At 45.2% G+C, this 18,477-nt stretch overlaps 1 protein-coding gene across 1 annotated transcript in view; it reads right to left on the minus strand.

The window, feature by feature from the left end:
• Positions 1 to 18,477, minus strand: part of MYO3B (myosin IIIB) — a 2,563,893-nt gene that overhangs the window by 1,279,171 nt on the left and 1,266,245 nt on the right. Inside the window, exon 11 of the mRNA XM_078681588.1 lies at positions 309 to 425. Coding sequence (XP_078537714.1) covers positions 309 to 425 — 117 coding nt within the window. The remainder of the gene's footprint in view (positions 1 to 308; positions 426 to 18,477) is intronic.

The raw sequence follows: 18,477 nt of genomic DNA on the forward strand, positions 1-18,477 counted from the left end.
ATTAAAGGTAAGAGCATTGCAACAATTCTATTAGGTCACTCTGACACTGCATAAAAGGTCTAAAACCCATCGGTAATGACCAAGAATCACAGTGAAACGCTAATGACAATTTGAGTGGTAACGCCATGCTGCATCCTTTTGTTACAGGAATGTATAGCCATGTAAGTTCAATTCATCAGGTCTTGATCACAAACCCAAGCTGATAGAGCACTCTCTATTAGTTAGAGATAAATATTAATAACACAAAAATACTTATAGAGTATGGTTTACCCACAACTTTATTGTAAATACTTTAAAGGAGTTCTTACCTGTGGGGAGTATATACTGAGATTTTGAAAGGGGTTTAAGGCAATTAGAATATCTCCAACATAGGTATACATTTGTAGGTCACTAAAGCGGGTCTGCAGCTGACGTATAATTGTGTCCTAAAACAGAATTTAGAAGTCAAAACTCAGATTATCATGTTAATTGAACATTTTTTTCAGGTACAAAGTAAGCACAGTACATGGCCCTTAGTAATAGATACTTGCTTTAATATAAATGTTACTGATTTGAATTCATGCAAGAACCTATGCAACACCTCTATTTGTAAAGATCATTGTAGGAAATTGCTTATTAGTTGTGTGGCCAGCACAAGTAACAGGTCCGCAATTCTACTTACTGGGAACCAAGCACCCCATTGTAGCGCTTGACTTTCTCAGAATAGTTAAGCAGAGCAGTCCACGGCCTAGTCAGGGGAAGTGGTGTGGGAAACTGATCACTATGCGCTGGCATGCAATATTAACACTCAATAAATGATTATCCAGTCAGTGTTTTTTTCGTAAGCAAAAGGAACAGTACATTTACCACACAGACACTACTAAATACTAAGCAGTAATGAGCAAATATGTACAGAGGCAGATGGAAAATACCATAGGTGACATTACATAATAACCTTTGACCCCCTAAAGGGGAATTGCAAACATATAAAGCAAGTCTACTGGCTTGGTCAAAGGTTCAAGATCAAGATCATCAAACCACATGTTAATGACTTCACTTTGTACGTAAAGCATATTCACTGTGATCAATAATCATTGTCAACATTATTAACTCAACAAAGCATTTAAAATGAGCAAAACATCTCTGTGTATTTATTAATACATTTTCCAATTACGTAAAGGCAATCATAAGAGCTGGTCCTAGAGGGCATCACATTTTGATTACATTTCATGCAACCGTAGACTTAGACACATGAGAGCGCTGTACAACATATATTATCTTACAACAACTTTGGGCCACAATAAATGCAACCATAAAGTGAGCCTTAGAGCACAGCACTTCCAGCTGTAGAGCAAAAGCTCCAGCCTTGGGAGTGCTTTCAAACATTGGAAAACCGTGGAGGGACCCTGTACTCAGGACCCCTGCAGACAAAGGATCACAACATTATATAAAAAAAACTCTTATGAGGGGAGCTGCTGCGTTTATGTAGCCCTGTGCTTCTTTTAGCACGTTGATGGAACCTCTGCCATCGTGGGGCCACCACAAGGAGAAAAAGTGTGCCAATCAAAAAGCCCACAGGGCATTACGAGGCACTCCTGCCTGGAGCAGTGTATGCGAGATGAGCAACTCTCCTGCTGTGCCAGGGAAACCTGTTGCTTTTCCCTTCTGGTGTGCGTCTTTCTTATTTTGGGAAGTGCCCAGTCCCAAAGGACCACCCCTGTATGCCTCCTTTGTTGGGGGCAGCCAGAGAGTCCTCCCCTGGCTGGCCCGCATTTCACCATGCGACCACAGGAACCAGCATCTTCCCTCTCCATGCCACTCCTGCAAAGAGGATGCAACCTTCTGAGGTGGCCGCCTTGTTTCCCCCAGTCACAGGCACGGGGGCAAGGCAACAGCCATTGGGTGGAGAACGATGGTGCTCCCCCTATCCTGCTTGGTTATGGGACCAGGGAGGGGATCCCAGTCACCTTTGTGACCTAAACGGGCCAGGAGATGGGGTCCCCAGGCCAGTAGAGAATCCGGGGAAGGGGGTCCACGCACTCCCCTCCCATAGGAAATAAATCCTGCACCGAACCAGAGCCGTGGCCATCCCATGGGTAAAAGGTGAAACAGCAGCAGAGCCCCACGCGCTTTGTGACGAGAAAAGGTCAAAGTTCACCAGATTTTAAAATATCATAGCTTGGGCCCTGTTGGGCTGATTTTGATGATCCTTGGCTGCTTTTACTCCTGGCAGTGAGCTCTAGTCACCAGAGACAGCTTTAGCAGACTTCCTAACCTCCAAAGCAGTATATTCCTCAAAGAGCTGGTTCTCCTGGCTTCCTTCACCAGCCTGCCTCCAAGTATTTGTCTCTTGCCGCAGACGTCCCAGGATTTTTCCCAACTTGTTCTCAGGGGAGTAAGGGGACCAGCCTCACTGGCCCTTGCTGAAACTCATTGGTCCTGGGATCAACTGCAGCAGAGTTCTTAGTCTTTGGTGGGTCTCAGGGGTCCTTCCTTCTAGTTGTCCATAATGGCCCCATGGTCTAGCAGCAAAGTGCGGAGAAATTCTTCAAACAAGTGAGAGTCCCACCCTTGCGCAAGATTTTTTAAAGGGGAGTGGAAGCTTCCAGAACCAGGCACCCCTGGCCAATCCTAGGGTGCCATGCCACCTCTTTACCCCTGTCCCAACCCTCCTGCACAGCGTGCTGGGACAGTTAAAATGTGCATCACTCAGGAGTCACTAGTCACATCTCCTCTGGGGACCTCAGCTCTGCACCTCACTGACATCACTGCCAGGGCCCCCTCCTATGTTGGGTTCAAGGTGTGGTCTCCCTCCTTTGTACAGTGGGCTTGGGCAGGCCCATCCCTGGTACAGTATGACAGCTGGTTGATTTTGCAGATCCTTCTGCCCCACTCCTTTCCTCTTCAGCAGCTGAGTGAAGCACTGTTAATTGTTCCCTTTGTGTGAGGAGATCTTTGTTCCTGCTGCTGAAGAGAAATGTAATTAGCCTGGCACAGCAGGATAACAAAAGGTGTGGTCTCTGATCTTGAGCTGAGCCAGAGAAATATGATTCTGGAAGACCCATAAATTGTACAGATGTCTTTTTGGAGCTTGCAGAAGTGATTTTCACACACAGGTTACACCCCCCATTTGATATGTTACTGGTCTCCGTAGGCCAAAGGGAATCAAAACTGCACTTTATGGCAGTTTTCTCCCTCCATGTATAATAAAGTGTCACTAAAAGCAAAACAGTTAATCACACTGGTTCTCCCAATTAGAGTACACAAACATTATAAGGCCTATGTAGTGAATATGGACCACCAGGTAAGGTAGGGTGTACGAATCCTTTATTTGAACAACCTTGTAGGATGCAGGTAATACATGTCCACACAAGTACCTTCCCAGCTCCAACTCTCCTCAACATTCCAACCCTTCACCTTAAGCATGACGAACCTACCTAAAATTCTACAATCCACATTCTGCAAGAAACACATCTACATTATGCATGACACACAACCCCATTGCTACACGTCGCTTCTCTTTAATAAAACAAAAAAATATATATTTAAACAACTAACAAAGAATAATAATAATATTCCGCAACTAAAATGTAGATACATTTACATACTACTATCAAAATCATCTAAATTCCTAGGTTTCTTGATACTTCTACCGCAAGTGCTTGTTCTAATATCACCCTTCTCTTCACTCCTTAACCCCTTCGACGCTGATGACGAGCTGAGCTCGTCATGAGGTAGCCTCCTGCTACGCTGATGACGAGCCCAGCTCGTCACGTAAAGTGCGCTTTGAAAAATCTCAGCGTACGAGCGGAATTCCGCCCGCACGCATGCGGTTAATGCACTATTTTCCTCAGATGTAGTTCACTGACTTCCATGACTTTCATCCTCTCCTAAATGAACATTTCAGTTCTCATACTCATTATAATGTTCTTCAATTATGTTCTCTTCTTGTGCCACAACAAGGATGGTACACAATCAAAACTTGTATACAAAACCATTCTCAGTCCTGTTCTTCATGTCCTTCAAATGACCAACATCATAGCTTGCCAATGCTGAACAACTCATATGATAAATACTGCCATCATTCACTTCCACAGTATTGTTCATTACTTTCACAATTTGTTTAGGAGCACTCAACTTCTTCCTTGAGCAACCTTCCTAACTGACTTAACTCTGGCCCATTGGCACACCGTCATAGTCACCTCACATACTCCATGTTTGGAATCAAATTATGACTTACTCTTCTCCTGAGATGCTAGAATGCATTTTCTCACTTCCTCCACATTCCAAGCTATTTTTTTCGTTGCTTCATCTAACCAGGATTTGCTATGGAATGCAGTAAACATCCTCTCATCAATCTAAACAGATTGTCCCCCACTGAATCATGGGGAGTCACCCTATTGGTACACACCATTTTTCACAATTCTGCATCCCCAATTTTCTTTCACTGATTAGTTAATTGCAAATTTCCCTTAATCAATCTGTTCGCTCTCTCCACAACACCATTTCCCAGAGAACAATATAATGTTGTGAATCTGTGCTCAATGCCTGAACATTTACCAAAGTTCTTAATTTCTTTAGATCTGAATTGTTCACACCATTGCCGGTTAAAATGGATGCTGAAACACTCTCTCTCCCAAAACAAATTCCAAGAATGTAATCACGGTGCCAGTGTCTACTTTGTCAACCACTTCCAACTCCAACCACCATCGAAACAAATCCATTAATACCACATAAAATGTACTTACATGACCCATCACCCCATGTAATCGGTCTCATGAAATCCAGTGTCACTTCCTCCCATTGTAAGTTGGGACACCATAAGGAACCCATAGGAGGGTTTAAGGTTTTCTGGGATTTGTCAGAACTCTCACACTCCACACAGGATCATAAGAACCTTTCTTTTTCTATATCTACTCTAGGTCACCAGTATAACGCCTTCACATTATGTTTTGTACGTGCGTTACCTGAATGTAATTCATGGTAAATTGAAACAATTTAGTCTCTGATGGCACCAGGTTGTATAATTTTGTCGCTCCTCAATACAAACATGTCATCAACATTCAGTTAATCTCAGACTTCCCAATACACTTTCGTTTCACCTAAGAGCTACTCTTTCACAAATGTTCCCCATTCATTTACAACATATTCTTTAACACTTCTTATGGTATCATCTTTGTCATATGCTTCCATCCACTCATCCTTCTGTAAAATGTTGACCTAAGTCACCATGAAAATCCCTGCAACACAAAAAGCATTCTAGGGATACAGGTCAATTTTCCAGAGAGGAAAAGACATTCTACTCAGGAAATCTGCAGTTACTTTTTCAGTACCAGGTACATATTGGACTTCATATAAGAATTCTTGTAAACGTATGAATAATCTTGCAAATCTTGAAGAGGCTCTAGACAACCCTTCTGTTGTTAAAAGCTTAGTCAATGGATTTTGACCTGCTCGTACTACAAATTTCCTTCCCCACAATGATTTCCTAAAATGTTCTAGTGCCAACACACATGCTAACGTTTCTATCTCTATTACAGAGAACGTCTCCTCTGTGGGCAAAGGAGACCGAGTAGCAAAATCTATTACAATTTCTTTCCCAAATTCACTCTCTTAGGTGAGTACGCTCCCCAGACATTTTCCACTGGAATCCGTGGTAACAAATGTTCCTGCTCTGGGCTCGAAACCTTGAAATTTAGCTGCTTTACTAATTGTCTGTTTGATTCTAAAAACAACCTCTGACATACACTGGACCATTCAAATCTGCTTTTGTTTCTCCACAAGCCACGCATATCATGCGTTTTCTCTGAAAAGTTCTCTCTACGAATTTAGAATAAAAGTTCACCAAACCCCAAAAAAGACCAAAGTTCAACCTTGGATTTGGTTCCCAGCTCCAACTCCCCACAACATTCCACATTCTGCATGACATGCAACCCCATTACTACAGCCTACACAAGGTCAATATCTAATCCTGAAGAGCCCCCTCTGCGCAAGTCTACCTGTGTGCAGTTACCGGGCCGTGCATGACAGTAGTCTCCTATAGACAGCACACACATGTGTGCGCACGTGGTTATGTGTAACCAGTCAAGTGCCCCTTACCCTTGCTGCGTTGCAGCGACCGTATTTTAAAGGGAGAACACTGGTGGTAAACATACACAGTCCATTTGCCAAAGCAATTACCATGGGTGAGATACATGTAGTGAAACTCAGCACAGTAAAAAGTCCAAAACCAGGGGATCCAAAAAGCAAAACATCCAGGCGTACTGAATGACCGGAAACCAATTGCACAAGCATGTTGACCTAGAAGAGCATCTCAGCACTGATTAACATATGGCTCTTCTTGTCTAACTCAAGCGTGCTCATTACATAAAGCTCAGAATGTTTACCTGAGTGGACTAGATGGTATTGAAAGCCGTGATCATGAGATCAAACCCAGGTCCCATCAGAGTAAGGATTAGTCCACTGAGCCACCAGACCCAGCAAGCAATCCATTTATGTTTTTAGACACTAACTGTGCTAACTCAACATTACGGATGGCATGAAACACATAAGAGGGTGCTCAAATGATACGAACATTTTGATTCAACCCAGATAGTAACTTGAAATTTACAGTCAGAGGAGTTAGAGTGCAGAATGGAACAGTGCTCCTTTTTATTAACTCTTCTGTAACTGTTCTAGTCTTCAGGAAGTGTGTGATTTAATCGCCATGCAGGAAACTGCCTTCAAAAATGGTAGTCCTCGTGCATCCCAAAGTTATGATCTGTCCACAAAAAGGTTGTAATTGATCCAAAGATACTGAGAAAAAAGTGTCAGCGGACCATGCATGCACTCAAATGCTTTGATTCGAGCAACAAGACTTCATTTGCAATTAAAAAAACCAAATAAACATAGCTCAAAAACACAAATTTTTGTGTAGCTTGGATAATTCTTCTTAGTTTATGTAGTGGAGAGGGCTACAGTCTTGTGTCTTTCAAACATTCACAAACCTGGGTAAGAGGGCCACCCTGAGAAGAGCCTATGCACCTCTGAACAGAATAACCTCATTAATCTGACTAAGCAGCAGTTCCAGCATGTCTGTCACCATCACTTAACAGACAAACTGTCAGAAGGTGCCTCAATAAGTAAGTAATTAATTTGTTTGTTCGTTAACTTTATTTCGGCCTCAACGGACCATAAAAGTTCATAGAAATGCATACAATACAAAAGTTAAAATAATAAATATAAACTGCATTTAAGATACAATTGATATACAAATTGCAAATAGAACTACAGTACTATGCAAAGCAATAAAACAAGATTAAACTTGAAATTCATTATCGAACATCACATTAAGTTTAAAAAAGGGAGTGCGTGCTAAACACAGGCTGCAATAATCAATTTCCTAGGTCTGTGCCACATTGCATTCAGGAAGCGCTAAACAGCAAAAATAATAGGGGGGGTGCGTACCATATTTTAACACTCTAATTGCGTGTACGCACTGGCGGAAACCTAGGTTTCTACAGATTGCAATTAGCCAATGCTTGCGTGCACCCTGGTACGCTGGACAGAAAAAGAAGACATGAATTTCATTTTCCAGGTGGGAACCACAGACAGGGCCACTCCTTACTCTTATTTCTGTCCCATTTACTAGAGAACACTCTAAGTGGGAGAGTACCCAGTCTAAATTGCATATACAATTTTCTTGCTAGTGCAGGGAATATTACATCTAAAAATTCTTCCTTTTTATAGTCTACTTTGACTTGGAGGAACTCAGTAGTCAGTCTTCCCCCCTCTGAACTTGCATGAAGGGATGCTAAGTTATAATTCTTGTACTGGCGGATCACATCAGCTTTGGTAAGCTCCGGACAAGCTACGTCCGGGGTATCTTTATGTGGGTCAGCCACCTAATATTCTTGCTTCTCAGTGCATCCGAGATTTCCCTGAATTCGTTTTTATAGGACACGAGTTCCGGCACAGACCACAATCTTTTCCAGTATGTTAAAGGGCGTAATGGCATGACCTCCTCAATAGGGAGTAGCCCTAAATCCATGCGTAGTGGTACAAGTGGGATACTCACAGGAAGACCCAATATGTTCCTCAAAAATGTGTGTTCTACCTTCACTAGACTGGGAGATTTTTTATGACCCCAGAGTTCGGCCCCATAGAGTGCTGCCGATCTAGCCTGCACATTATAGATTTCGATAACTGGAGCCGCAGGCTTTAATTCGGACTCTCTATGCAACTTCTGGATCCCCCCACCACTTTTGTTAACTTAAGTGCAGCTGTAGCCAGCTGCGGATCCCATTCCAGGTGTTCTCCCAGAGTGATACCTAGATATTCAAAGGTCTTTACTCTCTCGAGTGGGATTCCTCCCAGGAGGGGATTCGGGTGTGTCTGCCTCGGGGGATTAAAAATCATGAACTTTGTCTTATTTAGGTTTATCTCCAGTCCCCTAGACACAAAGAAATCCGCAAAGCCATCCAGGGTACGTTGGATGCCCGTTGATGTCTTGGACAACAACAAAGTATCGTCCGCGAACATCAGAGCGGACACCCGACCAGTGACTAGCCTCGGGGCATCTATGTTCCTGGCAACAAGGAGGTGATCTTCCAGTCCATTTATGTAAAGGCAGAAAAGAGTGGGGGCCAGGACACAACCCTGGCGCACCCCTTGATTGACCGGGAAGTGTGATGACAATTCGCCATGCTTCCCGCACCTTACTTGAGCGTAGGTGCCAGTATGAAGCCTCATTAAAACATTAAGAAGGTAGCAAGGTAGACCCAACTCATGTAATACCCTCCACAGTTTGTCTCTAGGTACCAGATCAAATGCTGACCGAAGGTCAACAAAGATCATGTAGAGACTGCCACCCTCTACAATCACTGTTTTCCAATATAGGACCTGGAGTCTAAATAACTGGTCCACAGTTTATGTACCCTGCCTAAAACCAGCCTGGAAGGTAGATAAAATCTCATTATCCTCCATCCAACTCTGTAATCTGCCCAGGATAATCCGTCCCATCAATTTTTGGGTCACGTCTATTAGGCTGATTGGCCTGTAATTAGACGGTTTAAGTGGGCAGCCTTTTTTGTAGATGGGAACTATTTCAGCGCCACACCACGTATACGGAGGATCCATACCTTTTAATACGGCGTTAAAAAGAACACATAAATAAGGGGCCCATATTTTCGGTTCAGAGCGGTACAAATCTCCCGGTAGCTGGTCCAGACCAGGGGCCTTGTTTGGAGCTCGTTTCAAAATAGCAGCTTCTACCTCAATAGATGTTATCTTCCAGGCCCCCTCCAGTCGATACTCGTGGGGGAGGGGGGGCCTGGGAGAGGAGTCACGAGGCCGGCATTACTCGAGGAGGAGTACAGAGCCCCAAAATGCAATTCCCAGGCGGATGCAGCTATATTAGGTTCATTAGCCGATTTGCCCGCCCTACTCCCGCAACTAACAATTGTCCAAAAGGATTTGGACTTTAGTGCAGTTCTAAGATCTTCCCAGTTATTTGCCTTCCACTCTTTCCTTTCTTTCTGGATAACCTGCTTGTACAGACGCCGGTGGTACTTGATCTTAGTTTTATCCTGTAGCTTGACCGCACAGACCAAATCCTTTTTGGCTTTCCTACAGTGGGCATTATACCAGGGATGGACTAAAGCTGGTTTTGCCTTGGGTCTTCCTTCTGGGTAGAACACATCAGAAAGATTCTGGATGAGTCCCTGATGAATATTCAAGGGCTCGTCGCCAAATGCTGAGTGCAAGACACTGACCTCCACCTCTGCCATGTCACTAAGGCATGGCAAAGCCCTTTGGTATACATCGGCAAGTTTGTTAGGAGAGCCTAGTATTTGTGGCCACTTGACTCTCCGCCTATTGTTAGTTAGTAAGAGCGGCGGGCCTGTTGAGTTTGGATCATAATCTAGGTTGGACAAGCCCAAACTCCTGGGTTTCAACATCATGACCAAGGGGTTGTGGTCACTGTCTTTCCTAGGATAAATTTTGAAATCTAGGACCATGCCCCAAGTTCTAGGTTCCACCAAGATGTAATCAAGGATAGAGTTTTGGCCTTCTCTATTAAATGTCATTCGGCCCAGTCTATCTGAATTTGTCCTCCCATTACAAGCTCTAAGAGAGGACAAAAGAGTTGATTTGTAACACCAGGGGGTCCAAGATCTAACCACCAGGATCTGTGGTTCCGGGATGTACCAGTGCTGGTCATCATCATCTGGGCCATCTTGAGTTGGGTCAGGGAGTGGCTTGAACTGACAATTAAAGTCACCAGCCACTATTAGGGTAACAGCTGGGTCCAGAGTTAGAATGAACTGCCTGAGTTGGTCAATAGTTCCGGACTCCTTCCCACTTAGAGTTGGTCGAGAGTAGATATTTATTAGGGCAGTGTGTCTATTTTCTGGGAGTGTGAGGAGGACACACTGCACATCTAGCGACTCAGTGGGGATCTGGACTGCCTGGGCCCCCAGGTGTGTACCTACCCAAATGCTAAGTCCCCCACAGGGTCTGCCCCTACCCTACGTGGTTGCCAATGCACTAAAGATAGAATACCCACTCCTTTGTGTGTCTGCCAACGCCCAGGTCTCCTGAAATAGGCAGACATCACTTGTTTCCATAAATGCTCCCCAGTCTGGGCACAACAATTTGCTTTTAATCCCGGCCACATTCCAGGAGAGAATTTTAATAGATTCCTTAGGCACCCCCACCCCGATTTCGGATTCCGCTAAGTCTGGGCAATCCCCCAGAGCAGACAGATCCTCAGTAATATTTCCAGTGGGAATTTGCCCTATCTCCTCTACCTCGCCCTCTTCGGTCCTGCCCACAACCTCTGGGGTAGCTGTATCACTATCGACCACCTGGGTTTCTAAATAGAGAGTTCGACTGTCTACACCCATCCTAAGATTACCAGTCCTTTTCTCCCCACCTGCACACCCTAAATCCTTTCTAGCTGTCCGACCCCGCTGGGGACTGGGTACATTATTGGGCCGTACACAAATGTCAGGGCTGATGCGGGCAGCACATAGGCCCTCCACATCATCCAGAGGGAATTGGGCTAGGCCGATGGTCGGGCGTCAACCTATCTGGTCTAGAACACTATATCTGTTGCTCGAAGCGAGCAAGTCACTTCTGGGGGCATTATTATTATTTCCCATCCTGGCAACTTGGGTATCATGTAACCTAGAACTCACAATATCATGACCGCCCAAGACTGCAATCCTCTGACCCTGATGGCAAAGGTATAGAAGTAGGTCATAGGCAAAGATTGAATTTGCGTCCCAGGGTGGCCAGGGGCCCAGTTAGAGATATGGTCCACCACCCTTCTATCCCTGAAATTAATGACAACATAGTCCCCCTCAATATTTTTCGCCCGTGTCCCTACCCATTCTACACGACGTGCAAAAAGAATTTCACTTGGTGCGTGCAGGGGTAATGGCCTATTGGAGTTGAGCCAGTGAATGCATTTGTTCTTGAGGTCGCCATAGTCCTCCCTTTTCTCTTGGTCCAGAGCTGGAACCCCAGCAAGGACTATTACATACGGGGCGGACTTAGGGGGGAGATTCAGGCTTTTTATTTCTATGGCTGGGAGATCCCGGATAACACTCCTATTAGATTGAACTTGGAGATTTGGTGCCCCTCTACCCCTCTCCCGCTCATTAGATCTATACCCCTCTGTGTGGCCTGCAGTGCTCTCTCTAGGTTCAGCCACATTACCCAGCATCGGGATACTTTGCAATGTCAGGTCAGCTAAATTATTTACAGGCGGGACAGGAAGATTACAGGAAACATTGTCACACCCCGGCGGCCTCTCAATAGTGTCATTGGTGACTATTGGTCGAGAAACAACTGCCTCCCCCATAGCAGCTGGATACAGTCGTTCTAGGCATAACAGCCTGCTTTCAATGGCATTAAGTCTATCGTACAAAGGATGACAAGTCTTGACAAAGATGTTTTCCATTTTATCCCAGAACTCTTCTCCATGTTCTGTGAGGCATACATTGTTGATAACTGAAGAAGTCCTAGGCACTTGTTCAGACCACTGCTCAATAGCTGGACTCTCAATGACTATAGTCATTTGACCATCTCCCCCATTATTACATTTCTGAATTCTGGCCTTCCTCTTGTTTAAGGGTGCACCCCCTCGCGTCCTTTTAACAGCTGCTATCACAGCTTCAGCACCCCTATTTGAGCTGGTAGCAGAACGGGTTTGAAGTTTCATGGAAGACGGTCCCAGGGCGTCATTCTTTTTAACAGGGGCGCCCTGGGCAGGTGATACAACATCCACCAGGACGCCCCTTCGCTGGAGCAGCTGTGCGCTGAATAAAAGTTATTAACATAACATAACCCTTACTGGGAATACCGGGGGTCTGGTTTCTACTTGAACCTGATGACATCCCTCGCTGCCGGCCCCCCTGTTAGATGTGTCAAGAGATCCTTGCCGGTTGGGTGATGGTACCTGCGCCAAACAGCCCAGAGATGACCGTTTGTCAAGATTAGGGTCCAGGGATAGCCTTCTTTCCGTAATGTCTATTTGGTGGGCCAGCATAGATGAAGCCCTGGTAAGAAATTGATCTAAAGTTCCTATGAACGACCCCCCTGAGATCGATTTTCTTCCCTTTCCCACATTTGAGGTCGCCATACCAGGGTTTGGCTGCAACATTAACTTCTTAAAACAGGTAAGATGAAACTGGCACTGTAAAGCTCCGTCAACAGGAGTAAAGAAAGTAATCAAGATGTCTTTAAACTGACCTTAGCCTGTTCGAAGTAATGCAGGCGAAAGGGGATAGCCCAGTCCAATCCTCGCTCGTTCTCGAACTGGCTCAAACGGGCCCGCCCTTGAAAAGGGCTTCGCCCGGCGGCGCGTCCCGCGGGATTAGAGTGAGAGGCTGGTTAAATTCACCCGTGGAGCTGGGGGTGTGTCGGTAGGGCGGCTTTCGGGCCCGCTGTCTGCTGGGGAGCGTGGTTCTCCCTTCACGTGTGCCCCGCTGCTGCTGCTGCCAAAGTTCCTGGTTTCCAAATCGCTCTGCGAGCGTCTCCCGCGAAGCGGAAGATGCGAGAGGTAATATGCACCTGTGGAGCGGGGGCCTGTCGGTAGGGCGGCTCTCGGCCCCGCTGTCAGCTGGGGAGCGTGGTTCTCCCTTCACGTGTGCCCCGCTGCTGCTGCTGCCAAAGTTCCTGGTTTCCAAATCGCTTCGCGGGAGACGCAAGAGGTAATATCCACCTGTGGAGCGGGGGCGTGTCGGTAGGGCGGCTCTCGGCCCCGCTGTCTGCTTTGGATCGTGGTTCTCCCTTCACGTGTGCCCCGCTGCTGCTGCTGCCAAAGTTCCCGGTTTCCAAATCGCTCTTTGGAAACCAGGAATAGGATGATGGAGCGCTATCACTTTTCCATATATTAAAAGAAAATATATAGAAACAAAACCGATTACAAATGTGTCTAAACTGAGCCACTGGAATTCTGTGGCAGGGGACAACCAAATTATGCAACGGGGTTATAACAATTATGTAGCAAGAAAGACAAATTAAATTGCATAATGCGGCATATTTTATAGTAGTAGTATCTTATTTTATTGCCTTTTTAGGGTTGAGCCTGCAAAAGCATGCGCTAGCACATACGTCTCACTTGCGAGAGACTCTTGCATACAGAAAAGAGCTTGCAGTCGGCTTGTTGCTTCAAATTTGTTGCCTTTCATGGCACTCGTTTTTACAGTATCGTAATTCATCAAGGCAGGTCTAACATCAATTCCATTCCTCTCTGTGGAGTAGCAACCAAGCACTGAGTTGTGCCCTGTACACAGAAGGCGTGTGACTGGCTAAAACGTGCCCAGCAGGACAAACAAAATTGCATAGATTTATTTTCGATAGTTAAATTATTTTATTTTGACAAGTCTTCATTTTGCACTCATTTTTTCTTTTGCTTTTGCTTGTGGGTGCTGTTCTCAAAAGAGGAGGATTATCTCACTGCGGAGTGACATTGTTTCGCTCTTATGTGTAATTTCTGAATCATGCTTTAACAGAAAGGGCCCGATTACGATCTTGCTAGGAAAGCCCTTTGTATGGCTCAGATCCAGAGGGCTTTCAGAGCGAGACGTGCTTCGGGAGTCTGAATGAGCGAGTACGATGCATCCATATGCTTATGATCTCTGTTCGCTCGGACTCCCATTGAATTCTATGGGAGCCTGTATACTGACATGTACACAGGCTCCCATAGCAAAAAGGGGTGGGTGGGGAAAAGCCCCACTTCAATCTGCCCCACTCTTATACACCCCACTCCAATCCATCCCAAGTCTGCCCCACTCCAGTATTTCCCACTCCAATCCAAAACAGTCTTCCCCACTCCAATCTACCCCACTGCAATCCAAAACCATTTGCCCACTCCAAACCACCTACCCCAATCCACCCCACTCCAATCCAGTCCACCTCGTCCCAATTCACCCACTCCATCCCAAATCGCCTCACTCCAATCCAATCCACCCCACTCCAATCCAATCCACCCAACCCACTGTCTCCCAAGCCACCCTACTCCAATCCAATCCACCCCACTACCTCCCCAATCCACCCCACTCAAGTCCAATCCACCCCACTCCAATCGAAAACAATCCACCCCACTCCAATTCAAAACAACCTGCCCCACCCTAATCCAAAACAATCTGCTCAACTCCAATCCAAAACAATCTGCCCAACTCAAATCTGCCCCAATCCAATACAAAACAATCTGCCTCACTCCAATCTGCCTCACTCCAAACCAAAACAATTTGCCCAACTCAAATCTGCCCCACTCCAATACAAAACAATCTGCTCCAATCTAATCTGCCCCTCTCCAATCCAAAACAATGTGCCCCACTCCAATCTAAAACAATCTGCCCGACTCAAATCTGTCCCACCCTAATCCAAAACAATCTGCCTGACTCCAATCAAAAACAATCTGCCCCACTCTAATTGGCCCCTCTCCAATACAAAACAATCTGCCTCACTCCAATCCAAAACAATTTGCCCAACTCAAATCTGTCCCACTCCAATCCAAAACAATCTGCCCCACTCCAATATTCCCCACTCCATATCAAAACTATCCGTCCCAACCCAGCCCAATCCACCTCACCCCAATCCAATCCACCCCACCCCACTCTAGTCCACCCCAATCCAAAACAATCCACCCCACACCAATCCAATTCACCTCAATCCAGGCTAATCCAATCTACCCCACTCCAATCCCCACCACGCCACTCCAATCCACCCCATCCCACACCACTCTAATACACCCTACCACAATTCAATCCACCTCAATACAATCCACCCCACACCAACCCAGTTCACCCCATCCCAATCCACCTCAATCCAATCCAACTGACTGCAATCCAGTCTACTCCACTCCAATCCCCCCCATTCCACCCCACACCAATCCAACACACCCCACTCAAATTCACTCTACTCCATTCCACCCCACTTCATTCCAGCCCACTCTAGTCCATCTCACCTCACTCCAGTCCACCCCACTCCAATCCACCCTGCTCCAATATAATGCTTCCCACTCTAATCCACCCACCCCACTCCAGTCCACCCCAAGCCAATCTAATCCACCCCATTTCAATCCACCCCACTACAATCTTATCCACCCCATCCAGTCCACCCCACTCCAATCCAACCAACCCCACTGCAGTTCAATCCATCCCACTCTTCTCCAACCCATCCACCCTACCCCAATACAATCCACCCCACTCAATACAATCCATCCAGCTCACCACACTCCAATCCACCCCACCCCAATCCAATCCAATCCACTCCAGTCCAACCCACCTAACTACAATCCACCCCACTCCAATCCACCATACTCCAATCCAATCCACCCCACTCCAATTCCATCCACCCCCCTCAAATGCAGTCCAATTCACCCCTTCACTCTGATTCTCCCCATTCCAAACCCTCTACTCTAATCCAATCTACTCCATCCCAATCCATCCTACCCCACTCCAATCCACCACACCCCATTTCAATCAACCCCTCACCACTATACTCCAGCCCACCCACTCCAATCCACCCCACTACACTCAATCCAACCTACTCTATCCCCAATCCAATCCAATCCACCACAATCTACTCAAGTTCAATCCACCCCACAACCTGAATGCACTCCAACCCATTTCTCCCTACTCCACCCCACTCCACTCTACGCCACTCCACTCTATGCAACTGCCCTCTACACCAGTCTCTGCCACCGAAACCCAATTAACTATACTCCTCTCTACTCAACTCTACAACACTCTACTCCCCTACTCCACTCTCGACACTCCACTTCAACAAATCCAGTCTACAACACTCTACTCCCCCAGTCCACTCTAGGACACTCCATGCCACTAACTTTTAGCCATGTTGAACAGCATCCACACTGGTGTACAACATTGGAAAACCCCATTTCCAATAGCTCTTGTGAGACCTATTGCTTTTGTCCAGGCTTGTTTAAACGTTAACATTGTCTCAACAAAGGTTTTACCCTAATTGTACTAGACTAGTTTAACACCCAAAATTCAACAATAAGCAACAGATCGATGACCAGTCAACCTTTTATTTTCCGAAATCCTCTTAAAAGTTTTAAGTTAAAAGACAGCTTGACCCAGATTGGCCTCAATCGCGGTGGCCAACTAAATTTTAATAAATGCAGCAGCAAAGCCAATGTCTGCCACAGTCGGGACCTAGCAGCTTTAGCAATGCTTGTTTATACTGAATACTCCAAAAGGTGAATAGCTGGGCTCAATAACTACATGCATCTGTGCTTTACTTGATTGTACTATAATTTAGCTCTTTTAATTAAAAGATGGGAATAATACAGAAACCTCCATACATAGTAAACCCACATTAACTTTATATGCTTTAGTGTTGGAACATACACCATGTTTGATTAAAAGTGAGTGTTCCTATTCGTTAAGTGAAAGAAGCGCGCATTTAAAATTATAGCATTAGCTGCAAATCAGTTGTAATTACATTTTAATCATATATTTTACATTGAACTTGAATGCGGTCCAAGTGTACATGGATGATGCATTACATTTCGTTTACCACAATATATAAGTAATACAGAATTGAGGAACTGAGTGCGGAGCGAATAAAGGAAATTTAATCTCCATCCAAATAGCAGCAAACTTCCTGGACTCACAAGTACCTTTATACTTTTATGGAATTACATTCAACTTTTAAAAAGGGTAGACAAGCAGTGTCACACACTTCTATATGTAGAGAATTTCTGAAAATGGATTGACAATGTTAAGGCCTTCCATCAATTCCAAAGAAAAGATTGCTCAAAACTGAGAAGGTTAAAGAGAACGGCCTATGTTCTATTCAATTTGCCTAAAGTAATACACTTTTCCACGGAAAGTGGTCCTGCACTCAGATTATTTTGCCGGGGTGTTCAAAAAGACGCACAGTGCAGACTCACACAATGCTTCCTCTTACCCGACAGCTTCTTATCAGCTTTCCCAAGCAGTCATTTATAAAAGAGCTTGGAAACAGACTGATGCCAAAAGCTTCGATGGGTTTGAGCATTGTCATCTTAGACTGTTCCAGACACTAAATAGTGGGCGCAGGGTCAGCTGTGACCATCGGGTATCTCGGCCCAGGACTGAAGACCGCAGCCCTGCTCAGCACATCTCCAGACAGGACGCACCACTGCCATTTCGAATCCTGCTGCTCCACTTTTAGCTTCCGGTAGTCTCCTGACCAAGCAATCCAGTTATGAACATCCCACCTCTAGCAACACATTATGAGTCATGACCAATTATGAACAATCAGTTAGTTATGATGACCAATCAAGTTAACGTTCTATGACGTTCCTGCAGCCAGTCTTGGCCACGCACTCGTCAGCCAACCGTAGGCAGCTAAAACATCTCTTGCGTAACTCATGACGCATTTACTTTTTCATGCGGTGTAGCCTACTCATTTAGTGGCAGACAGACAATTAAATTATGTGTTCATCTACTTCAAACGTCATCAAAATTCATTATTTAAAGCGGCGAAAGGAAATATCGTATATTTGTGTGTTAAATTGAAAAACGCTTTCCCAAATAACGAAGATGTTCACAAGAAATACTTTTCTTGAAATGTTATTAGACAACTCCTTAATGTAAGACCCTGATATTTGGTGGGGTGATACACAATGCCATGTATGTTACTCCACTGGGATCTGATGAGGATTCACGTGCAGAGTATCTGTCAGGAAGAACGTGATTGGCTAGCGTTGCCTGTGGCTTGAGAAGGTAGAAGCTTTCTAGCGTCAATGGCTTGCTGAAAAGATGGACAGAAGCTCCATAAACTATGGGTCTCTTGTTTGACGTCTCGCCTCTGGGCTCCTAATTTTTTGGAACATAGGGAGCACAGGTAGGTTGGGTAGGTTGGGGACCAATTCCTAATTGTAGGACCTCTGTATAAGCAAAGAAGCAGGCGTTTTAGAGCGAAGTATTTCATGTATGACAAATTCCTTGTTTTAGTCAATAAAAGCCATAACATGAGAGATATATATATATA

Source organism: Lissotriton helveticus, chromosome 3_1 (assembly GCF_964261635.1).
Source record: "Lissotriton helveticus chromosome 3_1, aLisHel1.1, whole genome shotgun sequence".
Taxonomy (NCBI): domain Eukaryota; kingdom Metazoa; phylum Chordata; class Amphibia; order Caudata; family Salamandridae; genus Lissotriton; species Lissotriton helveticus.